The sequence below is a fragment of the Schistocerca nitens genome, chromosome 7, assembly GCF_023898315.1.
Source record: "Schistocerca nitens isolate TAMUIC-IGC-003100 chromosome 7, iqSchNite1.1, whole genome shotgun sequence".
In the NCBI taxonomy this organism is placed as follows: domain Eukaryota; kingdom Metazoa; phylum Arthropoda; class Insecta; order Orthoptera; family Acrididae; genus Schistocerca; species Schistocerca nitens.
This window is the reverse complement of record NC_064620.1, coordinates 319,894,717-319,922,643: the sequence shown is the minus strand read 5'-3', so window position 1 is coordinate 319,922,643 and position 27,927 is coordinate 319,894,717. Positions and strand designations below refer to the sequence as shown.

Here is a 27,927-nt window from a genome sequence, read left to right as displayed (position 1 = left end):
CTATCTCATTTAAATCCTGTCTGCCTAATAAACTATGAAACTAGAGTGAGACAACAGCAAACGCGGAAGAATACACGTATCGTGTCATGTTTATATTCGTATTATTCTTATGCCTAACAGTGATACAGTCAGAAATGAAGCACGGCAATTGACTAGAATTTTAAATCTAAGATGTGTCTAATTTCTGTGCAGAATGTAATGTACTAAAGAGGTGTCTGCAAAGATTTTCAAATGGAGAAAAATTTTCACTAAACTCTTGTTCAGAACATCTTCTATCATACGCAGTCTATTATTTGGTTCTTGTTGATCATTATCAACGAAAGCAGCAGTCTAAGTAACAACAAATAGCAGTCTCTTGCCATCGCTTCGCTAATGAGACGATTCCGCCCCCCCCCCCCCCCCCTTCCCCTCTTTCCTGTCTCTCTCTCTCTGCTTTTTTAAATTGTAAGCGGTGGTATCGTGCATGAAAGTAAGCCATGCGGCAAGCGGCGACAGCCCGTAAGCACTCATTATCAGAATGCGACAAACAATGCATGACACAGTACAGTAATGCATTTTCGGCTTAGAGTGACGTAAACACCTATAACAAAGAGAACGGCACTTATCAGATCAAAGAAAAATAAGCAATCAATTCAAACCAGACAAAGCATGTGAAAAAGGAAGGGTACCCACATAAATACGGGCAGAGCGCCTGACGTGTAGCAATGGCTACCTGGTAAAGCTTAACTGGTAACCTTAAGACTCGAACCAAACTACTGTAGCTGTATCGTCATTCATTTGACCTAAATTGTGTCTCATATTATAATGGACCAACTTTGTTTCGATTTGGAAGTGTGGCCTAAAACTTTTCTCTCCCCTTGAATTTAGAGTCTCATTTTTCAGGTGCGGCTTAGATTCGAGTAAATACAGTAGTTCATTGCTTTCCTGGACATTCTTGCAGCTCATTCAGACCTCGCAATTGGAAATTGGAGAAAATTTTTGTGTGATTTTTTGTGCCCACGCATCTTCCTTTTTCTGCACTGGCAATGGTTGTAACAAATTATGAGGCAGACTTTCTTTGCACACACACCCAGGAAGAAATGGTTCCTACATCCATACTGAAATTTGCTGTCTTTGAGTAAATGTAAGAGCTGAGCTGTTGCCGATTTTTCAGATCTGTTACCGTGAATTTTTACTTACTTGTAATGAAATATTCAAGACATAATATTTATTTTATAAATTTCCGCTTTGAGAATTACATAGACAGGGAATCATGTTGACTCAGAAATTGTAAAGCAGAAATATTGAACTTCCACACTCAAAACAACTTCCTACATTCATAATATTCAAATCAGAGCCTTGACCATCATGAAAATAGGTTGTTAATATGTTGCATTGGTATGCTTGTTACTCAGTTAAAAAAGTTTATCGGATACTCAGTGTGATCAATCTGAACTGTTCTGTGTTGTGAATTATATCTGTTGTGTGTGAAGTAATCAATAATGAGCATTAAAATATGATTGTGTACAGTATTTAAGAATGACTCAGTTTGGAAAATTCTGGACTTTATGTAATTTAATTACTTGCAGGCAAAACTCAATAGAGAGTAGCACTGAGAAGAGTAATAGCCTTAAAAGAGCCAATAGTGTTGAGAAGAATAATGTACTTGTTAAATCAGTGCAGCCTGGGGAGAAGCTTATAGAAATTGAGAAAGCAGAAACAGGAAGTGTAAGTCAGTTTTCACAATTTTTTAAAATTTTCCCTAATATTGATGATAGTTTAATAAAAAAAAAAAAGGTAATGCTGTCACCAGTCTGAAGTTGATGAGAATACTACCACAGTGCTTTGCTTGGCATGGTGCTATAGATGATGGTACAGCCTTGCCTTTTTAGCTGAAACAAAAGATGTTTTTTTTAAAAAAGTAATCTGATTTTGCAAAACAATATGTTCTTAATGAATTGTGACAGTTTGGGTGAATTTTGAGTTAAACATTTAAACTAAAAGTTCACCTAGGTGCCAGTGAAGTTGATGGTTTGTATGGTAGCTATTAGAGGTCTCTGTAGTGCAGCAAGTAGCAAGGCCCTGAATAAACAAAGTACCACCAACTTGGCAGTGGCTGCGATTTTGGATCCAAGTGATTATAGCAACAGTACTCACAGAACTGTTAAACTCTCATTTATCAAGAACTGTACAGGCTTGTGTGTACAATGCGATACCCTGTTGGGTAAAGTATACAGTGAACTGTGGTTTTGAATTGTTTACTTATTTCTAAGGGAAATAAGAAATTCATTATTTTACTTGCTTTAGAAGTCCAGTGCTGAAATTGTGGCATTTTATTTTTGTCTTAATAAGGATGAAACATCCTTGCGGTTACTTTTTTGATAAGTATAATGGGCAATAAAAAAGTTTCCAGTTAAGACCTTTGCTGTAGCATATATGCAGCGTAACAAGGTAAGTAAGCACTGACATGTGAACAAGGGATTAATGTTGGCCATCCGTCTTTCCAGTGTGCGTGCCGTAAATGTGGACACATGAACTATGGCGATGTTACTGCCAAATGTGTCCAAGCAGGATGAATGTGCTGTCACTCTTTTCCTTCTTGCTGAAGGACAAACAGTGGTCGACATTCATTACACAATGAAGAATGTGTATGAGGCACCATATCTGTTGAAAACCATTGCCGTAGAATGTTGTACCAAAATCGGTGCTCGTTGTGATTCGACACAAGATGCTGGTCAATCTGGGAGGCCAGTCTCCTCCATTACAGACAACAAGAAGTGAGTGGCTGACAGTGCTGTTAGGGTGGACCAGTGTGTAACTGTTAGTGTACTAGCAAAGGATCTCTGCATAAGCTTGCAACATTATCTGACAGGAGTTCAGCTTCCATCAGGCCTGCAGCCAGTGGATTCCCTGGGTGCTGAATTCCAAACAAAAAACAAGCCGGATAGCTGTTTGCCTGATCTCTCACCCAAGCAGTTATCATGCCTTTGGTCTCTTAAAACGGGGCTTAAAGTGTCAATGGTAACTGTTTGATGAGGATGCATAGCAGGCTGTTATGGACTTGTTCACGCAACAGGACACATTGTTTTACCAAATGGATACCTTCATCTGGTGTGTCGGTGGGATGGTTGCCTTAGTGCTCACGCCAATTGGACCTGTTTAGCATACAGATTAAAGTGTGGATGGCCTTTGAACAAAAACTTTCTCATTGCCCCCTTGCAATATATTCTCTAGAGACAGTACTATTATATACGCTACCCTTTCAATTTGTTTGAGGGAGTTATTGGGAACTGCAGACCATATGAAACACACATTCATCCTCTAGTTTACACATTAATCTTTTTCTTTTTATTGTTGTCTTTAATATTTTTTCTTATTGTTGCAGATTGTAACACTTTCATACTTACGTAATTACCAATTTAACTTAATTAGCCAATAATATAGGAAGTAAATTAACTGGCTTGTGGCTGCTTCTTAAAATATCACCGCATTTCTCGTACCTATACTGTTATATTTCCTCAAAATAATGTACAGTGCCTTGTCAAAAATATGGATACAATTTTCTATGTGACAAGACTGAATACTGTGAGAGAGTTTCTTAGGCTGATTTACATGTATCTCCAGTATTGGAAGCACTTAAAGTACTTTAAGTCCAAAATGTGTTTTTTTTATTGATACAGGAAACTTTTTCTATTATTCGAGTGATGATTAAAGCTGCTTCTGATGCACATTCAAAACTGCCAGTTGTGTAAATTTTGAGATGGGTTACTCCACGAACTCATTCAGATTGACTGTTCACTTGCTGAAAATGGTACATAACATAACACTTGCTTCTGCTTAATTTGTTTCAGAGTTACTCCAGCTAAATAGTGCAAGGACTGTTCTTACTTAGGTGAAATGTTTGTATGTCACATCTAATTTGCACTTACAGGAATGATCATGTAATTATTGTTTCCCGACTCATCACAAGTAAACACCCATCCTTCACTGGTCATCTTACCTTCAAATGTCTTCGTGCCAAAACCTGTTATTAAATAAAACAGAGCAAGTGGGTGTGTTGGGAACACTTCATATCTTCCCTACGTCGTGGATGTGGGCTACACTCCACACCCTTAAAGATTGTCAGCGACAGTCTTCCATTCCGGGCCATGTCCTTCCAGGTAGCCTTCGTATGGATCAGCAAGTTTTTGTGGAACACTTCACAACCCGTTTTGTGACATTGTATCAGTGTCAGCCTCTAGCTGTGTTTGTCCTCCAGAAACAGCAGGCTGAAGCTTACCACTTGCGTATTACCCTTGCCAGGCAAAATCCTACAATGGTCCTTACACTGAATGGCACCTTTGTCTGGCCCCTCTTCTTCAGACAATTCAGCCCCTGGCCCTGATTCCATTTGTAACAAACTGCTTCAATGCCTTGGTGGTCCTCCACGACACTCCAGGGCACTTTCCCCTCTCTCAATGGAGAGACAGTATTGATGGTTCCTGTTCTTCAGATCAGCAAGATCCATCATCCCTTGATAGTTACCAGCCATTCTGACTGATATCCCTTGCAAGTTGTTTGAACAGGTAGTGGCTCATTGGCTCAGTTGGTTCCTTAGGTCTTGGGACCTTTTGTCTCCTTATCAATGAGACTTTTGGTAGGGATGGTCTCCAAATGATCATTTACTTCAATTGGAAACTGCAGTTCGGCACCACTTTTCTCTACACCACCATCCTGCCGCAGATTTATTTGATCTCTGTAAGCCCTGTAACACAGCTTGGCACCATTACATCACACTTACTTTCCGTCAGTGATGTCTCTACTCTTAAGTCGAGGGTGGTGCATTTCTGTCACCGTACTATGGTCCATCCTGATCTGGAACTGTGTCTTGACTCCTAACACCTGATTGTTGACCCCAATCCCATATCTTGGGTTTTCTTTTTGACAACAAGCTTACTCGGTTGTGCTGTAACTGCCTTCTGAAGGTTGGCTGTTTTCGTAAACTCGGTGTCCTTCGCTTCCTTGCCCACACTTCTTGGGGCACGGATCGTTAGACTTTTCTCTGCCTTCATTGGGCATTAGTTCTGTCTCCTCTGGAGTGTGGTTGTCAAGTTCATGGATAAGCTGCCTCTCCACACTGCTCCTGTTGGACTTCGTCCACCATTGTGATATCATTTAGTCAACAGTGCCTTTCGAACTAACCCTGTCAGTAGTCTTCTGGTTGACGTTGGGATCCCTCTGCTTTACGTTCAGCCATCCCAGCTCCTGTTTTATGTGCTCTCACTATCCACTCTTCCCTTGCTCACCCCTTGTATTCTGTTCTTTTTGTGGCATTGGGATGTTACACACCTGCTGCATGTCATCCCATGGGTTTACCTGTTGAGCTCCACCTCGCTTCTCTCGTCTAAGTTTTCATCCTGCTTGTCCTCTTTCCCACATTCTCTCCCAACTACTCCCTCTTGGTTAGTTCCTTGGTGTCGGATTAGGATGGATCTCTTCTGGGATCCATTGTGTGTTCTGACTGCTTTTCCGGGAGTTTCAGGATGCTGTTGTTTCTTATACCAATGGCTGTAAATCTGTCAATCACGTAGGATATGCCTTCATGTCTTCTGTTGGCACGGAACACCATCACAAGCCTAACATGTTGGGGGTGTTTACTGTGGAACTGATGGTCATCTATAGGACCCTCTGCTTTATTAAATGGTCTTCCCTCACCAGAGTTTAGTTATGATGTTGTTGTTGTTGTTGTTGTTGTTGTGGTGGTGGTGGTCTTTAGTCCTGAGACTGGTTTGATGCAGCTCTCCATGCTACTCTGTCCTGTGAGCTTCTTCATCTCCCAGTACCTACTGCAACCTGCATCCTTCTGAATTTGTTTAGTTTTACCCTCCCCGGTGCCCTCCAATACTAAATTGGTGATCCCTTGATGCCTCAGAACATGTCCTACCAACCGATCCCTTCTTCTAGTCAAGTTGTGCCACAAACTCCCCTACTCCCCAATTCTATTCAATACCTCCTCATTAGTTATGCGATCTACCCATCTAATCTTCAGCATTCTTCTGTAGCACCACATTTCGAAAGCTTCTATTCTCTTCTTGTCCAAACTATTTCTCGTCCATGTTTCACTTCCATACATGGCCACACTCCATACAAATACTTTCAGAAATGACTTCCTGACACTTACATCTATACTCGATGTTAACAAATTTCTCTTCTTCAGAAACACTTTCCTTGCCATTGCCAGTCTACTTTTTATATCGTCTCTACTTAGACCATCATCAGTTATTTTTCTCCCCAAATAGCAAAACTCTTTTACTACTTTAAGTGTCTGATTTCCCAATCCAATTCCCTCAGCATCACCTGACTTAACCCGACTACATTCCATTATCCTCGTTTTGCTTTTGTTGATGTTCATCTTGTACCCTCCTTTCAAGACACTGTCCATTCCATTCAACTACTCTTGCAGGTCCTTTGCTGTCTCTGACAGAATTACAATGTCATAGGCGAACCTCAAAGTTTTTATTTCTTCTCCATGGATTTTAATACCTACTCCGAACTTTTCTTTTGTTTCCTTTACTGCTTGCTCAATATACAGATTGAATAGCATCGGGGAGGGGCTACAACCCTGTCTCACTCCCTTCCCAACCACTGCTTCCCTTTCATGTCCCTCGACTCTTATATGTTTCGTTATATGTGGATTCAATGATTGGCCTTCAGCTTATTGCTCAGTGTTTCCCCTGCCACCTCTTGATCTTAGTGATCCACCATCTTCTTGCCATTTTGACACTGCTGCTCATTTAGATTATTTCCTTTGGGTTCCCAATCACTTGAGTATCTTCTCTACATCTACATTTACATGGGTAGTCTGCAAATCACATTTAAGTGCCTGGCAGAAGATTCATCGAACTACTTTCACAATAATTCTCTATTTTTCCAATCTCCCTTTGTAGGTCGGTGTCAACAAACTATTTTTTTGCATTTGAAGGAGGAAATTGGTGATTGAAATTTCATGAGAAGATTCCACCACAATGAAAAATGCCTTTGTTTTAATTATGTCACCCCAAATCCTACATCATTTCAGTGACACTCTCTCCCCTATTTTGCGATAATACAAAATGTACTGCCCTTCTTTGAACTTTCTCAATATATTCCACCAGCTCTATCTGGTAAGGATCCCAGACCACGCAGCAGTATTCTAACAGAGGATGGGCAAGCATAGTGCAGGCAGTCTCTCGAGTAGATCTCATACATTTTCTAAGTGTACAGCTAATAAAATGCATTCTTTGATTAGCCTTCCCCATAACATGTGTGTTTCTTTCAATTTAAGTTGTTCATAATTGTAATTCCTGGGTATTTAGTTGAATTTATGGCCTTTGGCTTTGACTTATTTATCATGTAACAGAAGTTAATGGATTCCTTTTAGCACTTACGTGGATGACCTGACACTTTTCATTATTTAGGGTCAATTGTCAATTTTTGCACTATACAGATACATTTTCTAAATTGTTTTGCAATTTGTTTTGATCGTCTGATGACTTTACTAGTATATAAACGACAGGGTCATCTGAAAACAACATAAGACAGCTGCTCAGATTGTCTCATAAATCATTTATATAGAGAAAGAACACCAACGGGCCTGTAACTCTACCTTGGGGAATGACAGAAATCACATCTGTTTTACTCAATGACTTTTCATCAGTTTCTATGAACTGCGACCCCTGTGACAGGAGATCATTAATCCAGTCACATAACTGAGGCGATAGTCCATAAGCATCCCTTGTCAGTAGCACTCAATACTTTATGCAGGTAAAGAGCTAGTTGTGTCTCACAAGAATGATGTTTTCTAAATCATGTTGAATGTGTGTTAATACACAGTTCTCTTTGAGGTAATTCATGACATCAGAATACAATATATGTTCCAAAATCCTGCTGCATATCAATGTTAATAATATGGGCCTGTAATGTAGTGGATTACTCCTGCTACCTTTCTTTAATATTGGTGTGATGTGCGCAGCTTTCCAGTCTTCAGGTACAGATCTTTTGTTGAGCGAACAGTTGTATACGATTGTTTAGTATGAAGCTATTGTATTGTCATATTCTGGAAGGAACCTAGCTGGCGTACAGTCTGGATTGGATGATTAGGATTTGTTATATGTTATATGTTGCTTCACTGCTCCGAGTATATCTCCTTCTACGTTACTCATGTTTGCAGCTGTTCTTGATTTGAAGTCTGGAATATTTACTTTGTCCCTTTGGTGAAGGAATTGGCAGACAGTCTGGTTGGGACAGTGGCTACATAACCCCCTCTGCTCCGTGCATTGCCCCCCCCCCCCCATCTAATAAACTTTGTGCCATTAAAAGTCTTCCACCACACAAAGTTCTTCCTTGCACCTCTCCCGGCAGGAACCTACCATTCTCTGCCATCTTCGCATCAGCTGCACGAGGTTGACCAACGGTTTTTAAACTGTGATGAGCCATCCTGCCACATCTCCCCCTTTATAGTTGTATCAGGACTGCTCCAGACTTTTGGTGTCAGCAGGCAACCCTTGCGTTACTACATGTGTACTTGGTTTACTACACGAAAGTGGTTTATCCTCCCAGATTTTAGTACCTGGCTTTCCTTCGAGAATTGGAGTCCAGTGGTTATCATTGGCATTGGATTGGGAAGCCTTTGGAGTTGCCTCCCATGTCAGCCAAGTTTCCCCCTTCCACACATTTTCCCAGTGTTTGGTGCCATTTTGTTCTCTGTTTTCTTATGTTTTCTTCCACAGGTGTTGTCCCCATTGGTGCAATCGTGATATAGTATGGGAATCAGAATGGGTCAGTTGTGGTACTAGCACACTATTGTGCCTAGGGGGCACCCCCTTGCTCTGCCGCCCCTTGCCCCCCGCCCCCTCTCTCCCCCGCCCCCTCTCTCCCCCGCCCCCTCTCTCCCCCGCCCCCTCTCTCCCCCGCCCCTTGCCCCCCCCCCCTCTCCCCCCCTCTTTACTCTTCCTGCTGCTGTGACATACCTTATGCCTCTCTGTTTGCCCATTTTCCTGTCCACAAATGAGCTCAACTGTGCTCTTTGTGCTGTTCTTCCCTTAGTTCCTGCCACCATGGGTTGTGGGCTGACCACCTCGCTGTTTGGTCTCCTAGCCTTCCCTCCCCGTTTACCTCTTCCAATCAACCAACCATCAAAATGCATGCCTACCAGGATGAGGTAGTCAACAATTACAAAATTAAGTTGCCAGAGTTTATCATTGGCTCACTAGCATAAGAATATTTCCCTACCTATTTCATTAAATTAGTTACAAACGACATGACAGATACTGCACAATGACCGGTGACCACACATCGTTGAGGAACAACACATTTATTAAATGAGTAAAGTACCATGAAAGACATGAAATAGTGTTGAAATCAACAGATATCGAGAGAAAGGCGCTTGTTGATACGACGGCTGTATGTAAAAGTGTGGTGTGGTAAGAATAGCAAATGCCGAACAATCACTAAATTGTCCCAGAGTATCTATCAGCACAATACCAATTACTGTCAGTGCAGGGAACTGAACTAATCATCACTCTCAGAAGAAATGATAGGCACGCGTATAACACAAGAGCATGCCAGCAGCCACAGACGGAGCTAGGACAGTACTCACTTGGGCCGGAGTATCTTGTGGTGTAACACAGGTTTACACACTGGGCTGTGTGGCAGGCAGGTGTAGAGACAGTGTACCATGGGCGAGTTTTAAAACTTCTCTGTAAGCATCTGAGTGCAACGTGTCACTATGTGGGGTGTCGGTCACCGTGAGGGTTCGAAGTCAATGTTGAGGTGCTGCGAGGAGAATGTCAAGAAACTGAGACCAAGGCTAGGTCTCAATAGGAGCCTTGCTATTGCCTTGGACCTGAAACCACCCAGTGGAATTGATAGCTTAGGGCAGAAGTAAACATGTATAGGAAAAAACTGAGTGCTTTGGCAGATTGCCTTAGTGACCTGGAAATGTTCAAAACTGCAATGACCAATGTGTGGTGAGGGGCCATCACAGATTCAGTGGAGACAACTGGAACTAGCAAATTGTTATCTACAGTGACTTGTTTGCGAAGAGTGATATGGTTGGAAATTGTCAAATGGTTTCTCACATTCTTTGGAACATGAGATACATCAGGGATGCAATACAGTTGGTTTATACCATTGTTATGATTAATCTCAGGTTAATCAGGTGTAAAACAAAGCTAAGAAATGAAATTTGATATTAAAATGTGGTAAGATATGGAATTGAAAACAATTGCATAACACTGTTATGAATAAAGTAACCTTAAGAAAACAGTAATATTAAGCAAAGTGAGCAGGAAGAAAAAAATAATTTGCCCTGAATCAGGATCAATCTCAGTTCATATATTCTAGCAGAAACATACAGAACTGTGGTTTTCCTTCCATTTCAGTGTAATTGGATAGATCAAATATCTACTCACCGTGCGGTGGCAGGAGAACATGCGTATAAAAAAAGGTTTTAAATGTGCAAGCTTCCGGAGCCAGTGGCTCCTCCTCCCAGGAGAAGGGTTGAAGGGGGTAAAGGAAAAGGACTGGAGAAGTTTACAAAATGGGTTAGACTTCGGAAAAGTCACCCAGATCCCTCAGCTAGGGGGGACCCACCGGACAGTCTCATCCCATCCAGTAAGTATCCTGTGTGACTCGGGATTCTGACACTTTGGACACACACTGTAGTTACGGTTCAGACGAACACGTTTCATCCAACGTGTAACAAGTTTTTTCATTCTGTCACTGAACACTACTTCTGACTTTCATCAAATCCAGGACTTGACAATTGCCTTTATCTCATCATGTGAGGTGTAATGATTACCCTTGAGGTCTGTCTTGAATACAGGAGAAAAATAAAAATTGCAAGGCTTAAGATCAAGAGGGTAAGGAGGATGTGGAGTAGGTTCGAGCTTTAGTTTTTGCAGAGCCTCTTCAGTTGCGTGCGAGGTGGGTGGACGATTATTGTTATGTTGCAAGATTATTGGCACTAGTCTGCCTCTTAACATGACGAACTGGATGTCAGAGATGTTTCAGAGTCTCCATGTACTGAGCTGTATCAGATAATCGGACTCATAAACTCGGTGAGCATCTCAAAACACAATCAAAAGAAATTTTTTTGTGGATATTTGTGTTTCGAACTTTTTTGCCAGAGGAGGAGATGGATATTGATATTCAGTGCTCTGTCTTTTCTCTTCTGGTTGTAATGATGGACCTGTGACTCATCTCCCATCGCAGTATTCAAAAGAAAGTTGTCTCCTTTCTCACAGTAGTGCAGCAAAAGTTGCTTACAACACCGCAATTGATGCTGGTTCCATCCATTGTTCAATGATTTTATGGTATCCTAATTTTTCAATAATAAAACTGACACGTTCCTTGGATATTCCAGTATGGTTTACAAAATGCTTCAGAGTGGTTTATTGGTCATTTTGAGTCAGATTGTTGATGAGTTTGCGATGTATATCATCTGTGGCAGTGATCAGACATTCAGTGTGTGTTTCATGAACAATTATGGATTTTGCAGACCTGCTATGGCAAAATTTTCTACTCACCGGTTTACAGTAGACCTATTGACAGCACCACCACCGCGATGAAGAGCCTTTAAATGTTGATGAATCTCACTAGGAGTGACTTTTTCAGCAGTTAAAAGTCCATAATGGTATGCTTTTTAACTCATGTTCACAGAGAAGTAGAATGCATCCCAGTACTTTCAGTACTGTAAAGCCACTGGGTGCATGCAACACATTCAAACTGCCCATGCACATAGAGGGGGAAGTTACCTTACACATGCCACCTGCTATGTTTTTAAGGTCATTTAGGTCACATTCTACAAACATGTGTTCCTTACTTTCCAGCCTACTGTCGCACTTCCCAAACATCACAAATTCTGTGAGGGCGATTTTTGAGTTGCGCTAGTAGAGCATTTGTGTTTAAAAGACAAAGGTACTGGGTGAGAGTCCTAGTCTGGCATGTAGTTTTAATCTGCCAGAAAGTTTAAAGTGATTGTATCTGCTACAGAGTGAAAACTCATTCTGAAAGCAATCCCCTAGTCTCTGAAATTTCCTTTCTTCATAGTGTACTAGGCCTTCAAGGTTTGCAGGAGAAATTCTTGTGAAGTTTGGAAAGTAAGATAGAGGTACTGCCAAAACAAAGCTGCAAGGGCAGTTCATAAGTTGCTTGGATAGCTCAGTCGGTGGAGTATTTGACTGCAGTAGGCATAGGTTCTGATTTAGTGTCCCACTCTGGTACATAGTTTCAATCTGCCAGAAGTTTCATATTCTTTGTTCTTGGAAACCCCACTCATTTAGCTCTTTGCACTCTGTAATGAAGACAGAGGGTGCCTTCATGCATTCTTATTTCAATTGCCACCACACAGTCAGTGAGCATGTCACAGAATGAGGCCACTGACTGTCAATTTTTTTAGGGTAGGTATTAAAACAAATGGTGTGCTTTCATTCAAATATATTTGCATAAGCAAACTTCAGTGTGTATTTTTATCATCATTTCAATTGGACTGTTAACAAATGGATCATTGTCACTTTTGTTTTCACTTAGACATTCCTCTAAAGCTCTGCAATCTGTTCCTCTTAAAGTACCATGTGTGAAGAACCAGCCGTTTCGCACCTACTAACTTAATGTGATAATTAAAACTTTTCTCACAACACAACTGCTACAGTTAGATATAGTTAACACAGGCTTTCTTGAATGGCAGTACTATCCAGCTCTGATGATTAGTACAGTCAGATTTGACAACGAAACATATGAGAGCTATGAAAAATCATGTTGAATGAAGTGGAAAACAAAATTCACAATTTCGGGCATCACTTGCCGTTGGATTGGAAAGGGTTTAAACCTCGGGTAGTCTCCCTCTCATGGCTGTATTTTCGTCCTCACATTCCCTTGCCTGATAATATTCACACTGCACCTGCCATGCTCAAATCTTGTAGTTAAGTCCCCCCTATCCTCTTCTGTCTCTTTCTGTCTCACCCCTGAAAGCTACCTCTGCCAATCTCCTTGTCTTTCCCTTGTGTTCCAACACTCATCTTGCCCCCATACATATTGCCCCTCCTAGTTGCTGTACACATTTACTCTTGGACCACTCCTGTCACACTTAACACCACATGCTGATCAGCTAATCTCACCACACCTAAGGGCGGATGAGTAAGATTGATCATGTGTGTGTCTCTAAAACTAGAAAAAGAGCAGTAACCAGAGAGACCACGTCGTCTCGGGACTGTTAGACCACGTCGTTATATGTTTCTATGCACCAGTCATCAGTTATTTTCAGCTGAGTGGTTGCCATTCTTCATTCCTATTGTTTCCCTCCTGGAACTTGTGTTATTGTAATATTGCTTAGTGTTCTGTTCCTGCTATTTTGTTCAGTGCGAACAATGATACTTCAGTTTGTATCCATTGTTAACAATGATACTGTCATGCAGGTGTAATTAGTTAATAATAATTAATTTCTTTGAAACTTATCTCTCTTACTGTGTAATGTGTAAAATAAATTATATCTTTCCAGGTGAAATGGGCAGTTTACTCACATTACCTGAAATCTGTGGGCATATTTCTCTCATTGGCCACAATATTATTTAACTTTGTATTTCAAGCATTTTCAATTGGTACTAACATCTGGCTATCTGTCTGGTCAAATGATGCTGATTATGTTGCTAACACTTCAGATACAGCGAAGAGGGATCTCTACTTAGGCGTATACGGAGCACTGGGTTTTGGGCAAGGTAAGTTTTTTACTGAAACAATAACAACAAACTGTTTTAGGGTCTTAAGGATTGTGCGTGATTCTCTTTACATTTTACGGTATTGGGTGTTAACCTAAAAGTTGCCTCCATTTCTGCCCTGTGAAGGAAATGCTCAGTATTGCTCTTTCCTGTGTGCATATGTTGATCAGCATTGTATAATTACAATAATCCATATATATTTGAGTAAGGTTGCATGTAACACACAGAAATTATTGAGGTAAAATGCACAATTTCAGTTTTAGTTGAGAGAACTGTGAAAATTTAGAGACAGCATGGATGGCCAGTACATCCTTTTCAGGAGGCAACATTTCTAATATTCTAATACTGCCGATAGAAACACTGAAAGTGGAAATTTATAACATTAGATTTCAGAACTTGGGTTCCTTCTGCAGAGAAAAAGTCATACTGTCACCTAGTCAGCTACCTTGATGGAAGTTCTGTCTCTCACATACTTGCACTCTCTCATAGGTTACCTAAGAATGTTTTTGTGTGTTCCATACAGCTGTGTAAATTTTTCTTTTTGTACAATATTTTGTTAGTTTTAGCTACATAATTCCTTTTTCAGACATATATATCACTGTTCGTTTAATCAAGTCATAGGAATGTGTAAAAATGTAATTCCATAACAGCTCTATATTTGATAATCATAGTTTATACAAAACAGGAAAATGGCAACCACCTGATTGGGAATCGTCAAGTACATGTTATTAAATAATACAGCTGAATTTCCAGGAACCCGATATGGTGATGTGGATCACACACAAATGCAGTTAAGACTATTGCTTTTCTGTTGTATTTCATTCTCAACTGTATGAACCAGTCATTATCTATTTAATCGTAAGTAAAGCTCGTGTATATTGCTTAAGTTCTGATACTGGCTTTAACAAAAATAGTTCTTTCATTTCTCAGATTCTCAATTCTAAGCACCCATGATTGATGAAGAACTTAATCATTATTTATCTTCGGGAAGGTGGGAAAAAATTATGCTCTTTGCGTGGGTGAGAGAGAGTGTTAAGACTCAATTTTATAATAGGAAGAAACAGGATTAAGCTCATTTTTAGTTGTGAAGGAACTTTTGATATTTATCAGGGTTATGCTTCACGTAGCTTTATCTGAAATATTGATGTTCTATACCTAATAACTCAGTTGTATACTTGAATCTTGTAAAGATGTTGTGACTTACCAAACGAAAGTGCTGGCACGTCGATAGACACACAAACATACACACAAAATTCAAGCTTTCGCAACCAACGGTTGCTTCGTCAGGAAAGAGGGAAGGAGAGGGAAAGACGAAAGGATGTGGGTTTTGAGGGAGAGGGTAAGGAGTCATTCCAATCCCAGGAGTGGAAAGACTTACCTTAGGGGTAAAAAAGGACAGCTATACACTCACGCACGCGTGCGCCCCCCCCCACACACATACACATACACATACACATACACATCCATCCGCACATACACATCCATCCGCACATACACATCCATCCGCACATACACATACAAATGTCTGCTTGTGTGTGTGTGTGTGTGTGTGTGTGTGTGTGTGTGTGTGTGTGTGTGTGTGTGTGCGCGCGCGAGTGTATACCTGTCCTTTTTTCCCCCTAAGGTAAGTCTTTCCGCTCCCGGGATTGGAATGACTCCTTACCTACTCCATTAAAACCCACATCCTTTCGTCTTTCCCTCTCCTTCCCTCTTTCCTGACGAAGCAACCGTTGGTTGTGAAAGCTTGAATTTTGTGTGTATGTTTGTGTGTCTATCGACATGCCAGCGCTTTTGTTTGGTAAGTCACATCATCTTTGTTTTTAGATATATTTTTCCCATGTGGAATGTTTCCCTCTGTTATATTCATTTGAATCTTGTAAACATGTAGACACAAATTGCTCCCCAGCTGCAGCATTTTTGGGGAATTGCAGTACTGCTTGGGCTGTTTGGTTTTATTCTGTAAATTGCCATTACTAATATACCTGGAAGAAGAGCTTTTAACACATGTAAATAATGTTTAACCACGCTTGTTTTGCATGTTTGCTATTAAAATTTCAAATGCAAAATTCTGACAATGGATAATCAAAGGGTCAAATGAGCAAGTGTTACACTATTATTGACAAAGGGCAAGTAACTTGTTTTATTTTCTGATCACTTGCTAGACCAGAATTCAGAGAAACTGTCACCGAAGCTCCAGAGGTGTTGTGTGTGTGTGTGTGTGTGTGTGTGTGTGTGTGTGTGTGTGTGTGTGTGAGAGAGAGAGAGAGAGAGAGAGAGAGTTATGGTTAGATGTGCATAGGCTACAATTTAGGGAAGGGGATGTCACTTAAAGCCTTTAAAGCTACCATTAAGAAATCAGAAGTTTCAGTGGTCTAAAAGGCGAGATTAAGACTCGGTGTTCCTGTAATTATGGATAGTATAGTCAAAGTGAAAGTTAATTTTAGCAGAAATCTAAGAGTGAAAATGATGAAAAAAGTTTGTGCTTTACTAATAAACCAAGTATATATTTAGGATGTGTGCCATATGTAGCATTAATTTTCTCTTTCTTCAGTAAGGCAATAATTTTAGTATACTTTTTGTGGTAGAATCTGTATGTATCTTAAAAAAGATATTCTGGAAGTACGAACATTAAGAAAAATAAGCAGAAGGAAAACGCTCTATGCAGCAAACGATGAGCACTAGAAAAAATTCATAGGTCATGTTTGAGAGACTCTAAAAACTTCTCGTTTGCTGGTAATAGACTTCTTATTCCTTGAAGAAACTATACTTATGGGATTAAAGTATTAATAAAATATATATATAAAAAACAAAGCTGCTGTATCTTAACAAACGAGAAAGCGATGTTATGTAGATAGACACGATAAAACACACACACACACACACACACACACACACACACACACACACACAAATTTAAAGCTTTCACAACCCAAGGTTGCGTCATCAGGAAAGAGGGAAGGAGAGGGAAAGACGAAAGGATGCGCTCTCTCTCTCTCTCTCTCTCTCTCTCTCTCTCTCTCTCTCTATATATATATATATATATATATATATATATATATATATATATATATATCCATTGCAGTGAGTTCTTAAAAGTGAAATATATGCTGCAGTTACAAAACATCAATCTTGCTGTATACCAGACTACTACTTCCCATTCTCTGTGATCCCTTCAGTGGTGAATTTTCAGCATTACATCAAATTTCATTTACTTCTTGCAATCAAGGGGACTCCCACTATGCGGCGTACCCTCCACCTCAGTGTCCATCCTCTACCCCCTGCCTATCCCGGTGGTAATCTTTCACCTTCTGTTGTCCTCATTCATGTCAGTCATACCAGATAAACCCATAGTTTTTTTACTCGGCAATAAGCCACTCCTCCCCCTCCCCCTCCGCTACTAAGAGATCAATATCTCTCTCCCTCCACTGCACTTTTCTTTGGGCCATTTGCACTGAATATGGCCTCCCGTCTTTCTTATCCTAGATAGCAGTGGGTGACCCTCATACAGTTACGCCCAATCTTATATCTGTGTCCCTGTTATGCTGCAATCACAGTGTGGTATGGTGTCGGGACCAGGATGGGTCAGCACTCCGTCGTTTGTAGTTACTCTGTGGCATTCTCTTTTCTCCAAATCCTGTTCTTTATTCTTCCTGCTGCCCTGACGTTCCTTATGCCCCTTTGTTTGCACATTTTCCTTTCCCATCAACCATCAACTGTGCTGTTCTTGTTGTTCCTGTCATTGTTTCTGCCACCCTAGATCATGGGACTGATGACTTCACTGTTCGGTCCCCCACAAATGTCCAATATTACACCTTGGCATTGTCATATACTTCCTCCAAATCCAGATACATGATTATGAGGTATTCATCTTTTTCCTGTTACTCTCCATTATCTGTCTTAGTGCAGATATAAGATCTTTTGTTCCTGTGGTGCTTCTGAATAAATGTTGTTTCTCTTCATGCTAGTTTTCTAACAAATGATCTTAATTTTTTCACAGTAATCTTTTCCATTGTCTTAAGAGCATTATGATAAAGTGATTCCACTATAATTATAACACTTTCTCCTACTTCCTCTTTAAAAGTGGTTTTATAGTCCCTTTCTTAACAATTATCATTAAACTTTACATACTACTCGTACTTCGTGAAGAGGATAAAAGTTATACACAACAGTTTACCAATAACAATTAATGTATTTCACATGTACATTTGATTTATTTGTTGATCTAGAAATCATCTCATAATGCTAATAAATGATCTAGTAGAAATCATGGGAATCTGGCAAACAATGCTGTTGTCTGTAAGAAAATAATGCCATGGTGCAGTTTCTGAACATAAATAAATGTTACATATTTTGCATACATAGGAAAAGAAATCCACTACTGCACGAGCATGCTATTGATGATAATTTGCTGGGAACAGTATCTACCACAAAATACCTGAGACTGACTGTTCAGAGTGACCTTCAATGGAATGACCACGTAACACAAATAGTAGAAAAAGCCAATGCCAGCATATGATTCATGGGAAGAATCTTTAGGAAATGTATCTTATCCACGAAGGAAGCGGCTTACGAGGTGCTTCTTTGACCAATTCTTAAGTATTATTCATCTGTCTTTGATCCTTACCAGATATGAGATAGAAAATATCCAGTGAAGAGCAGCATGTTTAGTCAAAGTATTGTTTTGTCAGCGAGAGAGCATTACAGAGATGCTCAACAAACTCCAGTGGAAGGTGCTACAAGGGAGGCGCTCTGCATCACGGAGAGGTTTAGTATTGAAATTTAGAGAGATTACTTTCCAGGAGAGTCCAATAATATGTTATGTGCTCCCACACATCTGGCGAAATGACCATGCAGAGAAAATTTGAGAGATTAGAAATAATACAGAGGCCCACCAACAATCATTCTTCCTATGTGTAAGTGAAACAGGGAGAGCAGTGGGGGTAGGGGGGGGGGTCGGTGGGGGGGTCAGGAACTAGTTAATGGTACCAGAAGTACCCTCCACCACACATTGTAGGGTGACTTGCAGAGTATTGATGTACATATGCTAGAACCATGGATTTTCAATCTTTGCTTGTAAATAATCTGATAGGTGCAAGTAATAACGTGTCTCTTTAAAATTTTCTTTTAAGTCTTCGGTGATTTTATGATTTATTGCCGTATACATCTGCAGATGGAATACAGATCTGTGAATCTCAGATAAGCAGGCGAAGTCTGTCAGCATATTACATCAAACATTATTGTTGTGAAAATCGCATCTCTCCTGAAATTGTATTTTATTTTTAGCAACAAATACATTTAAAGAACAAATATATTGAGAAGTGAATGTTCAGTTCCCTCAGCAGACCCCTGCAAGATGTGTAGTCATCTAATATTTAACACATTCTTATTGCTTGCTGTTGCCAAGCAAATAGTTAATTTACTTCAGCTATATCAAGTCTTAACATCAGCTGTATTGACTCGTGAGTCATAAGACATTAGAGGTGTGAAGATAAATAAAAGAAAAGCCATAATCCTTGGCTTCAGTTCATTGCAATGAAGGATGCCTCTAAATGCAAAATATATTTAATTGAACTTTCAGATTATTTGCTTTGAATTGACTACATTTAACCCACTATCTAGCTAGACTAAAACAAACTTCACACACAGCACTTAATTTGGTTCGTGATCATAAATTTATTTCTCGTACCAGCACTACAGACTCATTTGTTCGAAGTTGTGTAATGTGATTCTTCATTATGGTGATATTTAATTAGCATGAATCATAAAGTAATCAATATTTCAAGCATTTTAAATTTTTAGGACAGAAGGTAGATAAAAAGCTTGTTAGGAACTTTCACATTTGGGATTTTGTGCAGAAACTATTTTGTTGCCTTCATTACAAGAATGATGCTCTCAATCGTTCAAACTGGAGACAGAAGTTTTTCACTGTTACAAAAGTATGTAGATGGTATTAAAATAAGCTATGAAGTGCCAAATACTGAGAACGCTTCATATGAGAGTATTTTATAGTGTGCCTTTGCTCTCTAAATAGCATTTATAAGGGCATTGTTTGTGTTGTTGCCCCGGATGATGATTACACGAATATTTTGTCAGGATTTGTAAGCGGTGGGTCCTTGAGCTGTGGCAGTACGCGAACACAAGAAGTAAGTTTAAACAGTTTTATTAACAAAGGTGGATTATAAAACGTGCACACTATGCGCACCCATCATCACTGTCTCAAATCCTAACACCAGCTAATTACCGTCATATCGAAAGGCTCCATGGTGAGCTAAGAAAAGAGACATATTCGTACCCGAGGATGCGCTAGTTAATACTGCCCACTACAGACAGCGGCCAGTCGCGTACTCTCCATCGCAGTGTGGCCAGACCAGTGTCTACTGACCAAGCGAATCATCAGCATTGCAGATGGGTCGTCTGGCGACCGCGCGTTAACGTACTGCACGGCTGTGTGCAACCCGTAGACCCTTACATCACTCTACCCAGAGAAAAAGAGCAAAAAGCTCAAAATGACCTCCTGAGCATTATGAATCTATTTTGCCGTTTGTGGCATCAGAAGGCATTGCAACATGTATTTCATTTGCAGACACAGTAACATTCGATACAGAGAAGCGTGCCTTCAAGATGACAATTTCATACATGACAAATGCTGTTGACAAAAGACAAATTAATAAAAGCAATAAAAACACAATACACTGACAATCAAGTATGCATTAATATTACTGGAGGAATCAAAGGACTTAATTAAATTATTGTCTTCAGCAAAACTTGATAAGGAATGCTTTTCATATGTTAATATGTATGCATCATTGTAACAAACAGGTAACATTCTCGTTAATGGCAAATGTCCAGTTGCATGAAATGTAGTTGGCGACACACTAGACATATCAAATAGTTCACATGATAAATCACACTGTGTGACATTCAAGAATAATCCACTATTGTTCTGTTTTAGTGTAAAGGGTAGCTCAGTTGTATCATAGTTATTACATGTAAATGTGACATCGAGGGTGGAGTTAAATGAGAAAATTATACCTTCAGAACATTGTTTAAGAAATGGATGATAGAGGCATTAAAATTCTAGGGCAATCATCTCTTAGGGGATGATTCATAAACAATTCTTTCTCTCAGCTGTATACTCTACTGTCCAAGAATACTGCCAATTCAGGGCAAATTAACTTATGACTATATTTACACATATGCAAATCATTTTCATTTAGGGGCACAAAATATCTTCGATCCTTGATGATCAGTAAATAACCATTCAGTACATACTTTACATAGATACCTGCCTGTCTCCATTTCACAAGGTAATTATATACATTTCAAAATTATGCTTTGATCTAGCAATGGGAATAGAAACAATGGCAGTTAATTCATCTTCAATCATTAAAGAGTGTGTGATGGTTAACTTGGAGTAAGCATATAAATTGTGAGAGTTAACAGGGTGAATCATAGTATATGTTGCATCTAGCTTTCGTTCAATTGATAGTAGGATCTGTAAAAATTGTTCTGGATGTAGCTGTACACTGCTCAATCATTTGAACTACTTTCTAAGACTGTTCTTAAGTTAAGGGCATCAATTCTAGCATTTGATGAACTATCAGTAATCCTTAACAAAAGTGTGTTTAAATCTAAGTGTGCACTCACAGCATTTAATCCTTGGAATAGTTCTTGGATATTTGTGTTCGTTTCGTTTCATTACAAATTACATGGAAGTTTGAGATAAATTGCTTTACGATCTTTTCAATGAAAACTGTGTGGTTAGTAATGGTTCTTTGCATATTCTTTAATACTATAATTTCATTAGAGAAGTTAGTTGAATCTGTACTGGACTGTTGTTCAACAGCTAATATTTTGCCTTTAACTTCCAGTAGATCTCGACTAGTTAAAGTACCAATTACAGTATGAATGATACTCCCTCCAAAATCAAACCAGGCACGTTTATGCCTAATTAAAGTTTTGTGTGGCAAAAGCTTTAAAAAACAGTAATTCTCTTGTTCATAATTAGCAAATGTAGACTCTACCTGCAGTTTGGGTGTGATCCAGTTATTATATCCAGATGTTCCCATTTCCAAAATTGTATCATTACCCTTAACACAATGAATTGGATCAATTTGCTTCTTTATAGACTTGAACTGTTGCTGGATTTTACTCATATTGTACTTGAGGACAAGTTTTGTATTACTTGTGGAAACTACCGTGTCTGATCGTGGTTCAAACAAAACACACGTACTCTGTGGTACTATTACTACAGCATTAGTAGAATAATCTATCATAGCAAGCATTAGAATAAAAATGAACATGGTTAATTAGTTCTAAATATTAGTTAACAATGAACATAAAATCAATGAGTTTTTTGTGGTAACCTGTGGAATAAAATGTTCAGTATCACTTGTGCACTCGTGCACTCGTGCAATAGCTTCAATACTAAATTCTCACAACACATTCACATAAGCACATGGCTGAAATAAACACACACATTGCACACTCACACACTTCACCCATTTATGCAGATTGTAGGGGTGTTTGGAACAGGATTGCTCGGAATGTGGCGATGCCTCGGCCTTGAAGTCTGGACTGCGACCTCGCGATTCTCGCTTGCTGCATTTGAGAACAGCAGGTCTGCCTCTCGGTTGGTCCTCCTCATCTTGCAATACTACAGGAAATCTACCCAGAAATAGCTTTACACGATTCACATGAATGACAATCGAACAAAAGGGCAGTTCGAGCTTTAGAGTGACTGGTGACAACACCTCCAAGATTGGATACAACACCTCCAAGATTGGATACAACACCTCCAAGATTGGATACATCACCTCCAAGATTGGATATGGTCCTTCACAAAAGTTCTTAAATTTTTTGACTTGACTCTTCTTTAACACCATGTTACTCAGATACTCAAGATCCCCAACTCGATACTGTGGCACTGCTGCGGTCGTGTTGTCTTGCTTGCTGAAGAAAGGATTGATGATTCCACTGTTTCACTCCCCTCCATGCTTCCTTTAGCTTGCTTGCTGGATCCCTTATGTGTTTATTGCTGATTCCGGCAGTCGATCGTGCAAAGTCCAAGGGTGAATGCATTCTTCTTTCATAGACTATCTCATATGGACTTTGATCAGTTGAGCTGTGCATTTTGGCATTGTAACAACTTACTTAGTATGGTAAAGAGACATCCCAATTGTCATGTTTGCTCACATAATGGCTAATCATTTTAATAATTGTTCTGTGGACTTGCTCGACTCTTCCATGTCCTTCGCGGTGTGCTGGTGTAATCCTTAACTGAGTTATTTGCATGAGCTTACAAGGCTGTTTAAGTAACTCACTCATAAAATTCATTCCTTGATCACTAATTATACTTAATGGTGATCCAAGCTTAGGAATCCATTCTTTCACAAAAGCTTTAGCTATAGTCTCAGTGCTCTAATCAGGTATTGGTATCATGAGAGGGTATCTAGAGAAATGATCTAACATTGTGAATATATATTTGTTTTCATCTGCCGTCTTAGGCAATGGTCCTATGACATCTAGTCCTACTCGTTCAAATGACTCACTTGTTTCTGGCAGTTCTGACAATGGTGCTCTACTTTTTCCTACATTATTCTGTCTGTTACAGGAATCGCATCGTGAAACAAACTTGAAAACGTCAGCTTTGCAGCTCGGCCACCAAAACATTCGAGCTATTTTAATATTTGTTTGCTTTTTTTACCACAATGTCCTGATAATAAAGAATTGTGTTGCTCTCTCATGATTTGCTCTTTCATACTTTCTGGAATAACTAGGCGGTTTCCTTTACTAGTTATTTTGTACAATAGTCCATCTATTTTGACAAAACGTCGATCATTTTTCCATAATTTGCATTGTGGATCTTCTTCCTGAGCTGCCTTTAACTCTTCTTCTCAACTCATTGTAACACAAACATTGACTTTTCGACTCATTGCATCAGCATTCACATGTTGTGAATAACCTTAAATTGGTACTCACTCAGTCGTAATGCCCATCTTGTCAGTCTGGAACTTGGATCCTTTAAGCTCAATAACCATTTAAGTGCGGCATGATCTGTAATAACTGTAAATTCTCTTTCCGTTAAGAAACATCTGTTATGTGTTACACCAAATCACAAAGCTCGTTCTCAGTAGTGGTATAATTACATTCTGCTTTATTTAATTGTCTGGAAGCAAATGAGATTGCATGCTCGTGACCATCAACTTCTTGAGACAAGGTTGCACCTACGGCAAAATTGGATGCATCTGTTGAAAGAATAAAAGGTTTACTGAAATCCAGATAGCCTAACACTGGGCCTGTGGTTAGAGCAGTTTAAAGTTCTTCCATTGCCTTTTTGAATTCTATTGACCAATTAAATGTGACTCCTTTCTACAGTAGCTGTGTCACTGGACGCGCTATATTCGCATAACCGGCTATAAATCGTCTGTAGAAATTTGACAATCCCAAGAATGATTGTAGTTCTTTCAAATTCTGTGGTTCAGGGAAATTCTTTACATCTTCAATTAATTTTGGATCAGGTTGAACACCTTCACTGGTTATAACATGACCAAGATAGTTAACTTTACGTTGTGCAAAATGACATTTATCTATTGATAAAGACAGGTTTGCACTTCTTATACACTCAAAAACAGCTTGTAGTCTCTAAGTATGCTGCTTCGTGTTTTCACCAAAAATTATTACATCATCAAGGTAAACAAGTGCCTGTGTTGGAGGCTCCTCGTAAAACTGAATCCATCAGGCGTTGAAATGTACCTGGAGCATTACAAAGTCCAAACGGCATACGAAGATACTTGCATACTCCTGTTGCTGTTACAAATAAAGTTTTTGCTGGATCATCTGGATGCACTGTTAACTGGTGATAATCACTTGTTAAATCACATACTGAAAAAATTCAACATCTGCTCAAGTAATCCAAGGTTTCCTCTAAATTTGGTAAGGGGTAAATGTTGGGTGTGGTCACAACATTCAAAGATCGGTAATCAACACAAAAACGGAACTGTGGTTCTCCAGGAATTGATTTCTTCTTTACAATTACAACAGGTGAACACCACGGTGGGTCTGAAGGATCTCTTGGTTTTATAATTCCAGCCTCTAATTGTTCTTTAACCATGTCTTTTACCTACTCTCTTTGACTAAATGGTATTCGGTAAGGTTTCTGTGCATGTTCTCGGGATAAATCTGCATATTCCAACAAAACAGGCACTAAAATCTTCTGTTCATCAACTGTCAAATGTTCTATCTTTTTCCAAAACTTGCGCTTCAGTTCATTATTAACTTTGTCCCCTCATTGCAATTTTGTGGTACTGTTACAAAAATCTGTGTTTATAACTGAGCATTTGTTACCTTGTCTGGAATCTGTATTATGTCACTTTTACTTACGTTTCACACTTCAGCAACTTTTGTTCCTCGTGGTAAAACAACATCCTCATTGCTCATATTTGTTATTGTAACCAGGACCTTTGCGACATTCTGTCTCACCATTGTAGCGACACCTACACTTCTAGCAACATAACAATGCATTGTATGCAGTAACTCACTTTTCTCAGATCACTCAATTAATAACAAAGTTCCTTCCTTGCATCGGGGTGACTTAACTTCAACTTAGATTGTCTTTCCTGCTCCCTTGGGAATTTGCTGAGGCTGATCAATTTGTACATGGACTCAGACAGTTTGAACTGATGCATCATTTGGGCGATCCATTCCCATGACGTCAGTATTGCTGCTCCTTTGAGTACGATCTGAAGAACGATTTCCTAGGTTGTAGTTACTACAGCTTAGTCCGATCTTTCTTTCTGCGACAAATATCTCTGCCTCGTTAGCGGACAAAAAATCAAATCCAAGTACACCGTCATAACGTGTTTCGTTATTTGAAACTACTTGCACCCTTGCTGTGTATTTATCTTCATCCTCATCCTCATCTTCATCTCCAACTTGGCCTTGGCCAAGAATTAATTCTACATCAACTTCTCCATGGTTACGTAGCTTTCCTCCGTTTAACCCTCGCACTTTTAATAGTGGCGGTTTCAATTTATCCTCTTCATCTATGCAACACTGCATTAATGAGGTCTGACTCGTGTATCAGTAAGTAGTTTGATGTTTCTCCCACGATATGCAGCACCTATCACGAAGTCATTTTTGGTCTGATTTTTGCTGGAACTAACAGGAATCACTGTCTCTGGCACGGAGCGGGTGGAGTGGTGGCCCGTACGTCCCCGTACTCATTTAAAGATCTGGCAGATAGTCTGTTTACATTACCTTTCTTCTTGTTGCGACAATCTCTCAAAATGTCCCACAATGATAGCAGATTCGATTCTCTTTACAATCCTTACGCTTGTGACCCTGCTTACTGCATCTTAGCATTTTACTGTTCTGTTGGAAGTTCTGCGTTCTTGTTTCTGCATCTCATTCGGTCATCTTAGTGCGTCAAGGAAACCAACAGCTGATTCTACTGCTTCCTGAAACATTTTACATCATGCGAATCGAACAGCTTTGCTTATTTCCTCTCCGTGCAACCCATGAATGAATGTATCCAAGGCTCTCTGGTCAGCTTCAAACAGCTGAATGCGATTTTCATTTTCATCTTTTACTAACTCGTATGTTTGAACATTGAAGTTTTGAATTCTGTTGGCAAACTGCTAGATAGATTCATCTCATCACATTCACAAACTGTGAAGCTGCTTTCTGTAAAATCTGATTGCATTTTTATGTTTAAATCTCTGAACAACAATCATTCTAAACTCATTGTAATTTCTGTTTTCACGCAAGTAGGCTCCGCACTATTGAAATCTTGTGCTGCTCCCTGAATTCTTAATTTGGCAACTATTAGCTTATCAGAATCTGTCCATGATACTAACAGGGAGGCACCTTCAAGTTTACGAAAAAACGCATTCACATCATCTTCGGGTTTCCTGCTAAACACTGGTACTGATGGCAATAATGAGAAATTGTTTATTGTTGTTGTACCTGAACTGCATGAACTATTATTTGACTAGTCTCTCGGAATGTTATGCTCGCTTCTTTCTGCTTTTAACTGCCAAATCTCGTCTTGCAGTTCATTAATAACAGTTTGTAAATCGACAACGTTAGTCTGACTGGCTTGTGACATTTCGTCAGTCACTCAAATGTAAAATAAAAATCCATCACTGCCTTTCATATTCTAGCCAAACTGGAGTAGCTCAACCTGAATTCCATACAAGTTGGCTGGCGAGCGCATGTTAATGTACCGCACAGCTACGTGCAACCCGTAGACCCTTACACATTTAAATTATTACATGTGAAGCTAGAGGAGTCATTGTTGTACACACGCAAAAAAAATGCTGTTTTACAAAAGGTTGTACCAAAGGCTTCACCTAGAATGTCCTTGTAATTGGGTCTACTGTTTCTACATTTCCATATGCAGAAATCTTCATCAGTGTACCACAAACAATTGGATGTTCATTAATTGGTGAAAAATACGAAAATCAATTATTTATTTTTTTATTGAATATTTGACTAAAGAGAATTATACCTTACATTTCTTTACATGTGCAAAATTTTGAATTGCAGTGTCACTCAGTATTAAAAATACACTTCTGCTCTGAACTGACTAATTTAATAGGCATTATGAAGTAAACAGCTTTTCTCATTGATTTTGCAGCATTAACACAGCTGTGTAGAGCAGCATCAACAGCAGCTGGTTCTATAGTAGCAGCAGGCAGGATGCATTATCACCTGCTAACAAACATCTTGAAAAGCCCTATGAGTTTCTTTGATGCCACACCAACAGGCAGAATAATCAGTAGATTTAGTAAGGATGTGGATGTTGTGGATAACACTCTGGCAAATAATTTTAACTCCTGGATTCATCAGTTTTTCTTGGTAATCATTAAATTCTCCAGTTAACAGTGAGGGGTCAGTCTTTCCTAAATGTTTTGTGCATTTTACTGTCAAAGGGCTGCTGTTTTTGTCCATTGTTGTCATTGTGTTGTTTTGTTTAGGTTAATCCTTTGGCAATAAATTTCAGATACTGGCTGTGGCAACTTACCTTGTCAATAATTCAGTATTTATAACTGACATTAGCCTAAGCTGAAAACTGAGCACATATGTGTTGTGAAGAAAGGCTGCTTTTTGTGAGTCATGTCTGGCCATAAGTGTGTTATGGACAGTAGTCTGGAAAAAGCTAATGTTTGGATTCGCTGGCTTTTTCATATGGTGATTGTCATGTCGCATTGAA

The 27,927-nt window shown here is 39.4% G+C and overlaps 1 protein-coding gene across 5 annotated transcripts in view; it reads left to right on the top strand.

Moving 5' to 3' along the window:
* Positions 1–27,927, top strand: part of LOC126194752 (multidrug resistance-associated protein 1) — a 390,212-nt gene that overhangs the window by 286,993 nt on the left and 75,292 nt on the right. For 4 of the 5 annotated variants that reach the window (XM_049933031.1, XM_049933033.1, XM_049933030.1 and 1 more), the window contains exons 20-21: positions 1,569–1,707; positions 13,496–13,712. In XM_049933031.1, coding sequence (XP_049788988.1) covers positions 1,569–1,707; positions 13,496–13,712 — 356 coding nt within the window. Of the gene's footprint in view, positions 1–1,568; positions 1,708–13,495; positions 13,713–27,351; positions 27,573–27,927 lie in introns of all 5 variants that reach the window. The other variant, XM_049933029.1, reaches the window with a different exon arrangement.